Consider the following 12,235-nt stretch of genomic DNA (forward strand, 5'->3'; position numbering starts at 1 on the left):
GCCAGCAGTGGGCCGACTGGATCCAATCAACCGGCAGTGGGCCGACTGGAGGCCAATAAGCCAGCAGTAGGCCGACTAGATCCAATCGGTCAGCAGTAGGCCGACTGGGTAATATTTTAAAAAAATATAATTATGGCGTAATATTTCTGAAATTTCATAAAAAGATTGTATTATTTGAAAAAAAAATAGCCTGCATAAGTGCATGCCGCTCTGGTTGATCAGATTGATGAGCAGCCAGCAAATTTGAAATATTACGCTTCAGTTTTTTTTAACCAAATTCATAAGGAACCATGTGTTGGGAGCTAAAAATGATAACATTCATATGTTTCCAGAAACTCCACAAAATGGCTGCACAAGAAGTGCTCAAAACAGCATGCCTAGTGTTACTAACCAAAAAACAAGCTACAGATTCAGAATTATGACTACGTAACTGATTTCAAAGAACTCATTCACTTCACTCCAAATAGCCTTAGGTACCAAACAATCAAATCTGAAATCTGAAACCAGTAGGTTTCAGCGCCACAAAACCTGAGTAACATCAAATTACAACAAAACGTCCAACTAACAGAGGAAGGGAAATATTACAGACATGCTCGATATAGGACGCGATACACCATTACTTCAGCACCACGTGACACTCTTCATCATTCAGCGCCATTGACCCGAAAGTGCGACATGCAGCTATATATCTTCTTGGTTACCATGGCTTGCATGTTGTCCACATATTGATAGAACGAAAATCTCCATGTCTCGCTGCGGAACATGAACATGCCCCAGTACAGCCAGAACCCAAAGATGAACCCAGCAGCCACGAAGCAATACAACCACAATGCCTCTCTATCTTCAGCCTGACTCTCTTCGGTTTGCGTAGGTGTCGACGAGTTTACACAGTCTTCCAACGGAAACCCGCACAGCCCAGGATTATTGCTGTATATTGAAGGATCTACGAGTGTCTGCAACTGATTGCCCGTAGGTATCCTCCCTGATAAACTGTTGCTCGAGAGGTTCAGGACGCTTATGGTCTTCAAATCTGCAAAGCTTGGAGGAATTTCCCCTGATAGTTGGTTCCGAGAAAGGTCCAAGGATTCCAGCAGTACCAGATTGCCAATGTCTTTGGGAATACGACCTGACAAATGATTTCCTGATAAGTTCAGGTACCTGATTCCAAGAAGCGTTGTGAGCCCATGTGGGATCTCTTGTGAAAGAAAGTTCCCAGATAAGTCGATACCGGCCATGCCTGCTATCACCATAACGTAAACATGATCTACATTCTTCCAAACTATTTGGATTTGCTGTGCATGCACGCCGTAGCCAGTATATACATAGTCAATTTGTTCCTGTTCATGTGCCATGCCAGTAAAATTTGAAAAATCATCTGGAACGGGTCCTGTGAGCTTGTTTTTTGACAAGTCCAACAATTGGAGTTTGTGAAAGTGTAATACCTGAAGAGGTATGACACCTTCGAATGTGTTGGATGACAGACGAAGAAACTTGAGTCCAGGTAAGTTCTTGCTTATCCAAGATGGTATCGTACCTGAGAAATTATTGCCTCCAAGATCTAGAGTGATCAGGTTTTTACATTTCTTAAGACCAAACGGGAAGGCTCCTATGAAATGGTTATTGGCTAGGTGTAGATAGTTCAGATCAACACTACATGTCCTCGAGAATGGAACCACGCCACTGAAGGAGTTGCTCGATAGATCCATGAACATCAAGCTTGCCATGTCCCAGAAACACTGGGAGAGACCTCCATGCAAGGAATTATTTGATAGGTCTAGGAAGTCTAAAAGGGTATAATTACAAAGGAATACCTCGCCCCAATCTGTCAGAACCGTGCCATAGAACTGGTTTTCACTGAAATCCATTGCCTGAAGCTGTCCAAGATGCTCATGAAAACAGTCCCTTAACTCTGCAACAATGTTGTTTGCCGTGAAGTCAACACTGTGCAAGGATGTGCAGTTTTTAAAGGTCTGACGGTGAATGCCGGTAAATCCATTATATCCAGCAATGAGAAATTTCAGTGCACCTCCTGCGCAAATGGATGACGGGAACACCCCAAAGAAGTTATTATTTGCAATCTCGACCTCATCCAGGAGACTGCTATTCCCAAGCTCCGGGAAGATGTGGCCTCCAAGTTGGTTTTCTGACAGATACAAATACCTGAGTTTTCTCAGATGAATGATGGTACCTGGCAGCTGCCCTTCCAAATGGTTATCATCCAGCTCTATGGACTGCAGTTCTGTCATGTTTCCAATCTCCAGCGGGATTCTCCCTGTCAGCTTATTGTTTCGCAGGATAAGCTTCCGGAGCTTCACGAGCAACCCAATTGTTGGTGGGATTGACCCTGTCAAAGTAACTGAGTACAGATCGAGCTCGTCCAAGCTCGTCAGGTTACCAATCTCTTCAGGTAGCGTGCTATCAAGCTTCAAATATCTCAATCGCAGTAAACCAAGGTGCATCAGCTGGCCAATGCTGCGAGGAATGGCGCCTCTCAAATATGGGTTTCTGCTGAGGTCCAACACAACCAAACTCGTGAGGTTGCCAATCCCCGCTGGAATTGTGCCATATAGACCAACGTCGTACAGGATGAGTTTCTCCATGTGGGGAAAGGCGGGGAAGTCGAAGTCATCAAGTGTGCCATTCAGACTTGTCTCGATAAGCATGAGCTGCCTGATGTGCCCAGCCAAGTCACAAGTGACGTGCCACCAGTTGCAAAGGCTTGTGGAGTTGGCCATCGACCATGTACTAAGGGACCCATCGGCATCGACCAAGCTAGCCTTCCACTTCACAAGTGCTTCAGCTTCACCCCGGATGTTGGCACTCGCCGGCGCGGCGACGTATAATAGGAGACAAGTGTAAGAGAGTAAGAGAAAGCATACAGAATGGAGATGCTTCATGATGGCTTGGTAGAAGCTTCGCTTGCTGCGGAGGATATGTCTCTGGATGAGCCAGCCGGCCGGCCGGCCGTTCCTAACAGGGTGGTCTGGTGGAGTATTGTAGCTTACATTAAGGGCAAGCACTACATGCTAGTCTTAGTAGTCCATTATAGAGGGCTGCCCATAATAAGAATAAGAAATATGTCGTTATCAGGGTGACACTTGGAAGTCATGGCACAATATGCTTAATCAACTCCAGTACTTGACCATATCACCCGATATATTGTTGATATCTAACATGCTGAAGACAAATAGACAATACGCTACCAATGCTGAACACATAGAACCTTGGTCCTGCCTCCTAGAGCAGCAGTTCAGGCTTCAACAGCAGAGGCTTGCGCCCACAAAAAAAGGCACACAAAAAGAAGAGAAACATAGGCAAATAAAACGGAAGCACATTTGCCAAATATAATTACCAGGGTGTCAACTCTAATAGTGAAATGTATCACTATCACCCTGGTTGATATCTAATATGCTCTTTGTCACAAAAAAACTAATATGTTGAAGAACATAAGCTACCAACCCGATATTCATGATTTAGATGCTGAAGACTTTGGGTACTGTAGTTACCAAAACCAACTGATATGTTGATTAGCACTGTGAGTACTTTCACTTTATATATTTTGTAGATTACAAATGGCAAGATGTATGCATGTGTCGTTATCCAAAAAACATTTCAACTCTGATACAGGAATGTATCACCTGAAACATTTAATCGATATCTAATATGCTGAAGATAATAAGCTACCAAGCCAACATTCATGGTTTAGAAGCATGCTCCCAGAGGAGCAATTGAGGCCTCAATGGCAGGAATCTAAGCCCGGAAGAAAGCATAAAGAGAGAAAATTAGCTAAAAATACATTTTAGAATATATATTTCTAGTTCGTGCTTCATTTAGTGTTCAGACCAAAAATGCATGCATCCGGCACTAAGTCATAAAATTCTCTAAAAAATATAGAGAAAGTTACAAAAACAAAGAAAAAAAAGTGAATCAATTTAGTAAGAAAGTATCCTATCAGATTCAAACCAGTGATTTGCATCTTAGCACGAGATTACTCTACTATGAATTTAATGTGCGGAAAATAATGGGTGTGGCTAGCTCTCATCTAGACGAGAGTTCACTAAGTCTCATCTAAGTGACATTAGCATGGAAAAATAAAAAGAAAAAAAACTGCATGAATCTCCGCATAAAATCAAATGGCATAGGAGTTAGATGAGACAATTCTCATGAGAATTAGCAAATCCGAAAATGATGTCAAAGAAACTAGTAATGATTCTGTATCCCAACTTACTCGCCTCCTTTTACCTCCAAACTTCACAAGCTCCCTTCCAATACATTTGGCCACCCTAACGGACGGAGCCTGCAGTATACTTACTAGTACACTTTTGCAACGAGTTCACTTGTTTCAGTTTCGAAATCCTTGATTATCTGGGTTTTTTCGCTTTTATTAGAATGGGAATATATGTTGTGCAGGGTGACATGAATAAGCACTATATCATGGCAGCAAATGAGTAGCAACTGGTAAATGGGTGTTGTATATGGCAGATTTTATTCAGTATTGTTACCAAGAAAACTTTTATCATGGTTCATATATTTCTCTAGATAACTCTTATGGGTTTCACCTCTAGCCTACCCCAACTTGTTTGGGACTAAAGGCTTGCAGCATGTTGCTGTTGTTGTTGTAATGTAGGACGTTTTTTGACACTAAAAAAATGGCTTACATTATGAGACGGAGGGAGTATTTCTCTAGATAGTCTATTTCAGCCAGCCAATCTGGAAGGGTAATTCAATAACAATGTGGGACTGTGGGTACTGTCACTACTGCAATCAACTGATATATTTGCGAAACACTGCGAGTACTGCCACTTTACATATTCATAAGATGAAGTTTATAAAAAAGGTACTTAGCTCATATTACTACAAATTCTCCTGGTCAGCGTCCATGAAATATAATGAAGTAGATGGCCAATAGTAACTGATTATTGGGGAACAAGATCAGCAGAAGCACAAATTGATGGTGAGTGCAATTTTAGCTTGTTAGGTCCCCGGCGTGTCAGCCATTTCTCATAGTATTTAAACCAGGATGACTAACCTTGTCAACGTTCCAAATCCAAACATAAATCTGTTGATGGAAGGGAAATATCCAATCACGTTCTGCAACCAGCTGAGAGGCTTATCTTCTAGCATTCTGGTCAGGCCCGGCAAATTATCTTGGTGTTTCTCGAACATATCACAAATGCCTCAAGCAGAATAACAGATGCAGGGGTGATTTGCTAGATGCACGTGTTGAGCTTGGGGAGGAGGAAGGCCATGGCTTCATGTTCTTGCTTGGGTGCGTGCAGTCAATACCCATGTGCGCTGTTCATTGGATTTCCCAAACGCTATTTTGTAGAAGCATTTTTAGTCCAAACAAAGAATTGTACAAACTAGTTCTAATAAAAAACTAACTAAAATGCATTTTCCTAAAATCTCTCCTAAAACCTGTTTTCTGATAACCCAGCTTAATTTCTTCCAATCCAAACAACCACTAAGTTGACTTTAAATATAGTTATATATCTATTCCAAAAAATGGTATAGCTATATGCAGGCTTGGCGAGTTGGCTGATTGCATCCTTGACGAACAAAGTAAATATAGATCCCGTAGGAGGACGAACAAATCAGTGAATCGCGTAACTATTTACAGATACCATGAGTCCAAGACAATGACTAATGGTGCTTTAACTAAGAAGCAACAATGTGTGCAGACAACAAAATCGAGACTAATATTCGAACTAAAGGGCATAATCAAAACAATACCTCGTTCGAATCATTGGAATTTCGCAACTTCTGTCAGTGCAATTATGACCACCGCTCGTCTCAACTGCCATCTATCTGACTATCCCTTGTTTTGTTTTATGTTCCTCCAAAAGTCTTTGCACATGAATTCTAAGCTCCAACTCTCTGACATCTTGCAGTTTGATGCTTCCATGTGGCCAACAAATGTTTGGAGCATACACATGCCTAGAGGAGTTCACTTGTTATTGCAAAGATCTCCGCACGTGTAAGCTATCAAGAAGCCTATTGTAAGCCACAATGTTAGGTATAAACCCTAAATCAAGCATTTCATCCAACACAGCCTCGCCTTCCGACACCCTTCCCTGCCTACCAAACCCCTGCACCAGCATGCTATAGGTCACACCATCAGCCTGAAAACCCTTCTCCTTAGCCAGAATCCTCAGCTTGTTTGCATCAGAAGTCCGTCCAGCTTCACAAAGTGCCTCCAAGATACAGTTACAAGATATGGTATCTGGTACAATCCCCTCCCGAACCATCCTTCCCATCAACCGGCACACATCATCCAGCCTCCCCGCCTTCACCAAGCAATCCAGAAACGTTACGCCAGCAGGGACACTCAAGCAGGATGCCCTGTTCCTCTCCAATACCAACTCCACCACTTCCACTGCTTTGTCCACCCTTCCAACATGGCACAGCGATTCAACCAGATCCAAGCAATCAAACCCTTCCTGCGCCACCGCATCCACCAAAAACTCGGCAAATAACTCTGCTGCCTTCGAAGCCTCGCCTCCACGGCACAGCCCACCGATCAAAATCTCCATGGAAGCAACGGACAGCCCGACCCCAAGCTGCAGCATCTCATGAGCAACCTTAAGACCTTCCTTGTGCCTTCCTTCTCTGAAGAACCCGCGCATAAGAGTATTGAAGCTCACACCAGTCGGCGCACAGCTCCGGCGCCGCATCTCCTCAAACCACCGCATGGCGGCATCGACGCCTTCGACGCGGCAGGAACTGTTGATGAGTATGTTGAAGGTGTAGGCATCCGGTGCGACGCTGTGGACGCTGGTCATCTCGCTGTAGAAGCGGATGGCGTCGTCATGGCGGTGGACACGGGCGAGGGCGTGGAGGATGATGTTGTAGAACTCGGCGGGGAGGGGCGAGTCCGCGGCGCGCCGGAGGGACGCGAGGGCTTCGGAAGCCGCGGGGATGTCGCCGGAGGTGGCGAAGGCGAGGATGGCCTTGCGGAAGGTCGGGAGGAGGTCGGGGCATGCGAAGATGGAGTCGTCGGCGCAGGGGCAGGGGCGCGAGAGGACGAGCTGGAGGAGGCGCCGCAGCGAGGGGAGGCGCGCGGCGAGGAGGCTCGTGAGCCGGTGGTCGGGGCGGAAGGCCGAGGAGGAGTCGGCGGCCGCGAGGAGGAGGTGGAGGTCGAGCGGCGCCAGGCGCGGGTGGTGCCGCGCGCGGCGCAGGAGGCGGAGGAGCGCCTCCGGGGAGGAGGCGTGCGCCGAGGGGAGAGCCGGGAGGGGGCTCGGCGGCGAGAGGTGGGAGACGGCGAGCGGGAGTAGCGGCAGGGAGGGGTCGAGGGGGATGGAGGCGGGCGAGGTGGAGATTTCGGGGGTCTCCTCTAGGGTTTCGATCTCCGGCGAGATGAGGCGCTGGTGCTTGGAGATGATGGAGGGGAGCTTCCGCGCCAGGCGGCGGGAAGCGGCCATCGCCGGCCACGGGAGGGGAAGGGGAGGAGTGTTTTTTTTTTTTTTGAGACAAATCAGAGGAGAGGAGAGGAGTGTGTGTGTGGCCGGGACAGTGAGATGGGCTTAGCCCATGGGCTACATGATTCGATTTCCACTGGCGAAGCCCAGAATATAGTACGACTACTATTCAAATTTCCCCATTGAAAAATGGTAAATGCTTGCGTTCGGCGCGCCGGCCGAACTTTCAGCCGGCTCGTGCCACGCTGGCTGTGGCCCCTGCCTGTTTCCTGTGCACGTGAAGTCCGTCCCGCACGCCACACGTGTTGTGGACCCGCTCGACCGCTTTTTCTGCCTTGACCTTATCTCTTTCTCTCCAGCCCTTTTCACTCGTTCTCATCCCCATCGTCTTCTCATCTCCGTCATTTCCATCCAGCAGACAACGACCACCACCGTTGCCCTTGCCACTGGCGCCTCCCTCAAATCCACCTGGTGCACAACGAAATTAACCGGATATTGCGTCCATCTAGCAAGAAGCTGCAACCGCACCCGCAGGGAGTTGCAACCTCAATTCCGGGGAGCTGCAAAGTTTCTCAGTTGCGGCAAGCGGCCATGGTTGAAGCAACATGAAGGAGAATCCGGTGTTGCAACCACCACAGCAACGACCGACGAGCGACCGGGACGGCGAGAGTAGATACTTGAGGCGGAGGGAACCTCTACTGGCGACAATGGGGGGCGAGATGCTGCAACCGGCATTGGTGGTGCTACAGCGGGCATCACTGGAAGCTGGAACCAGCGTTCCCGGTGCTGGAACCAATGCATCATTTTTTGCATTTTTGCTACCACCGTTTTGTGCTTTGCTACAACCAGTGTCAATTTTTGCTACCATCCCCTTTTTGATTTTGCTGGAACCAAGGCTCAGTTTTGCATTTTTGCTACCACCTGTGTTTTTATTTGCTGGAACAGTACCCAATTTTTGCTACCACCATTTCTTGGTTTGTTGGAACGCCTAAATTTCCCAATTTTGCTACTAACATTTTTTGATTTTTGTTGGAACCATCATGCTGTTTTGCTATGACAGGCAGCAATTTTTGCTGCGTCCAATAAATCGAGGGCGAGGTACAACACAAGCTCGACGACGGGTGTTGCGGGGCGTGCACTCTGTTGCATGCGTGCCGACGAGAAACACATGCGGCGACCAGCGGGGAGGGCGGCGACCAGCGGCGATGGCGGTGACCGGTGGCGAGGGTGGCGACCGGCGGCGAGGGACCTGCGGCGGCGATGCTTCGAGGGTTGTTGCCTAGGTCATCCACGGCGAGTGTTGGCGGCGACCACTGCTTTTTTCGTGTTTCCCTCTGCTTTTTGTTGGATGCGATTATTTTATAGAAAAACGATTCGAGGCCGTGATCTGACGGCTACACGCAGTTAAATCGGACGGCCACGCATTGACCGGCCGAAAGTTTAGCCGGTGCGCCGGCGCCTATCAGTTCCCTTGAAAAATCATTACACACTTAAAAAATTTCATTGTGAGCATCCACAAGAGCAACAGACTCGGGCCGCCACCCCGCAGCTCCAAGAACAGGCCGGCCCCGAGGCGACGCGGGCGTCTGTTGGTTAGTTTGCTCTAATCACCCAATTTTAAATACCAAAAAGGTTTTCGTCCCGCTTTATATACAGAGCAACATGTCCAAACTGATACAAAGTGATAAGGAAAACTCGTTAAAAAGATCAAAGATTACAAGAGTGCCCACACTCCATCACGCACACCTGAGAGGCTGAGACTACTGACTAGAAGAAAGACCATGCCTCCATGAGAAACCATCGGACGTCGATGCAACACACACATATCACCGGAGAGGACCCCTTGCTCTCTCGCTCCGGGTCATGGAGTGCCGATCCTACCCAATTTGAAATACAATGACAATAGTGTGCCTACTGTCATTAAAGAAACCAACTGATATGTTTGAGAAATACTGTGAGTAAAATAATGTTACTAAAATGGCATATAGAAATAAAAAATATGTTCATGACAGTATCATAAGTACACAACAACTTCTTACTTCCCCTAATAGTCAAGGTCTATGCAATATAATGAGAGTGACTGATTATTGGGGTACAATATCAGCACAAGAACAAAATAATTTGCATACCGTTTAAATTCTTCAGACATCTCGACCGTTTCTCAAAGTGCTTAAACAGGATCACTAACCTTGTCGACCTTACCAATCCAAACATAAATCTTTTGAAAGGGACATATCCGATCGCCTTCAACATCATGTGAAGAGGCTTCCAGCATTCCGTTGAGACCTGCAAAATTATCTTATATAATTAGTGTTCTCTGAACATTTCATGATTACTCATCCTGTCAGGCATGTATTCTCATCAACTGAATGCAAGAAGTGGATACATATGCAGTTTTTCCTATGTGTACAACCTCGATGTAGTATAACACGAAAACTCGTGAAGACAAGGGGACTATAATACCTAGAGACTACAGGCATAAAAAAGTAAAAGGGAAGGAGACTCTGTACACTGAGAGCAGTATATGAGGTGTGGCAGAAATGGGCTGAACCCAGCAGCAGATATCGATCCGGCTGCTCTATGCTCCGTGGCCCGTTGAACACTATTGAAAAGAAAAACCGCAGAAAAGTTTCCATCTCACTTTGTTCCTCCTACGGTGTATCTTCTTCTCTCACGCCGGAGGCAACGGGGACATTGCAATCAGCAGTCGTTTCAGATGCTATGCTCATCAGAGCCTCTCCCGGAATCAGTAATCAGAATCGAGAGCTCGCAACCTACCAGTATGGTGAGCGCCTTCATCTGCACAATTAACACACGGCCTTCAATTTGATGAGCAAACCAGCAAATTCGACATATTACGCTTCAGTTTTTATTTACCAGATTCATGGTTACTGACCCATTGATTGACATTCAATGATCCATTTGTTGAGAGCTAAACACAATATAGCATTCCCACATTTATCCAGGAACTCCACAAAATGGCGGCACAAGAGGAGCTCAAAACAGCAAGTCTACAGTTACTAACCAAAAAACAAGGTACAACAGATTCAGAATTATGACTAACTGATTTCACTCCAAATAGCCTTAGCTACCAAACAATCAAATCTGAAACCAATTACTAGCAAGTACTAGCAAACAATCAAAGTTTGTTCACTCGGCAGGAGGTGGGCTTGCTAGCCCGACGAAGCTGTCAATGTCGATGCCGTCTGCAATGCGAGTGGCAGCGTCAATGAAGGTCTCCATGAAGGATTGGAATTGGAGCTTCTTGGTGTTGGCAACCTTGAGAGCCGCCAACTTGTCTTCTTTGACTTCCTTGCAATGGACTCGGATCAAGGACAGAGCCACATCAGCGCCACAGCGAGCAGACAACTTCTTCCACTCTTGCACTCGACCAGGGATTTTGTTGAGTCGAGTCATCAGGGACTCGAGATCATTTTGGAACTCCACTCGGGGCCAGAGCTCTGCGTCGATCCGTGACACCGCCACTTTCAGACGGGCAAGGTAATCCACAACACTGTCAAGACGAGACTCCAATCGCGGCATGTTCATCGCAACGTCGTCCTTGACGGGAGAGTTTATGGGGTCTAGATCCGTATCGACCCGCCCAGTCTCTACCTCGAAGTCTTGACAGAATTCTGCACACCTGGAAAAATGGTGAGTCGACAGCTTTATGATGAGTCGACGGTTGCAAATCAGTCGAACAAGAGAAAGTACCTTCAAGCTTCAGGAGCAGCTTCTCAGCGAGTCTTCCCAGATAAGCCTCCAGTTCGCCCTTCTTTTGAGTGAGATCTCCAACCTTATCAAACAGGGTCTCCTTGTCCTTCTTCAGCTTCACAACTTCTTTGTTGGCTTCACTAACAGCAGTCTTCAGCTTGGCGTTTTCCTCTTCTAACTTGCTGACTGAAGCCAGCTTCTTGTCAGCAAGTTCTGTTTTCTCTCGCGCCTCTCTCTGTGCTGCGGCAAGGTCAAGGTCCTTCTGCTCCAGAGCCTGCTTCATTTTGACTAAAGAAATAACATTCTTCAGACGAGCTTGGAGTTGACGGTTTACGCACATCTGTTCGAGTGAAGTCACTCGGTTCAAAAGACTAAAAGAGAAAACTATAAGGTGGACAGTCGGCTAGTTATTACCTCCCATAGCAGCAGCATCATCCTTGGCCTTCTGAAGATTCTTCTTGGCCAGCTCCAGGTCAAGGTTGAGGCTGATCTGTTTCTTCTCCAACTCAGCAAATTGGGCCCCGAGTTCACAAGATTTCTGCGGTCAGCAAATAAGACACGTCAGTCGACAGAAAAAAAGTTAATCACAACAAAAAGTGTTCTATGACTACTGCCGAATCAAACATTCAACAGTAGTCTCGGGGACTACACCCAGTGGGTGCACTTGGCGTGCCCCCACTGGTCCGGTTTACCGCTCGACATGGTCTGCCCAGCGCGAGTATGCATATAAAAAAAGAGACATTCTCAGACCCTCGCCGACTGCCCGCAGTCGACCGCGGTGTTGGGGACTACACCAAGTGGGTGCACTCTACGTGCCCCCACTGGATTGGATCCAACTCGGTTCAATCTATTCCGCCGAGTGAAAGAATAATGAAGAGACACCCGACAAAGACCCCCGCCAAATCAAACATCCGACGGCGGTCTCGTGGATTACACCCAGTGGGTGCATTTTGCGTGCCCCCATTGGTTCAGAGATACACTCGACTTTACTTAGTCGACTCAAGTGGAAGAACAATTCAGCAAAAAGTTAAAACACCCAATGGGTGATTGGATGTAAAGTGCAGACTCATGATAGATGCACATAAAAGGTTCCAAAACACTCA

The 12,235-nt window shown here is 46.8% G+C and overlaps 2 protein-coding genes across 2 annotated transcripts; both read right to left on the reverse strand.

Annotated features, from left to right (window-relative positions):
- Positions 1 to 374: 374 nt before the first annotated feature.
- Positions 375 to 5,941, reverse strand: LOC123071506 (probable LRR receptor-like serine/threonine-protein kinase At4g36180). The gene is made up of 2 exons (XM_044495083.1): positions 5,734 to 5,941; positions 375 to 5,318 (listed from the first exon to the last, which is right to left on the reverse strand). The coding sequence occupies exon 2, from the start codon at positions 2,895 to 2,897 to the stop codon at positions 645 to 647; it is 2,253 nt and encodes a 750-aa protein (XP_044351018.1). The 5' UTR covers positions 2,898 to 5,318; positions 5,734 to 5,941; the 3' UTR covers positions 375 to 644.
- Positions 5,595 to 7,452, reverse strand: LOC123071507 (pentatricopeptide repeat-containing protein At2g36240-like). The gene has a single exon (XM_044495084.1). The coding sequence runs from the start codon at positions 7,419 to 7,421 to the stop codon at positions 5,955 to 5,957; it is 1,467 nt and encodes a 488-aa protein (XP_044351019.1). The 5' UTR covers positions 7,422 to 7,452; the 3' UTR covers positions 5,595 to 5,954.
- Between the last annotated feature and the right edge of the window lie 4,783 nt (positions 7,453 to 12,235).

Source organism: Triticum aestivum, chromosome 3B, assembly GCF_018294505.1.
Source record: "Triticum aestivum cultivar Chinese Spring chromosome 3B, IWGSC CS RefSeq v2.1, whole genome shotgun sequence".
NCBI classification, from domain to species: Eukaryota; Viridiplantae; Streptophyta; class Magnoliopsida; order Poales; family Poaceae; genus Triticum; species Triticum aestivum.

Coding starts and splice junctions, on each gene's coding strand:
- LOC123071506 (XM_044495083.1), bottom strand. CDS start 2,897: ATGAAGCATCTCCATTCTGTATGCTTTCTCTTACTCTCTTACACTTGT.
- LOC123071507 (XM_044495084.1), bottom strand. CDS start 7,421: ATGGCCGCTTCCCGCCGCCTGGCGCGGAAGCTCCCCTCCATCATCTCC.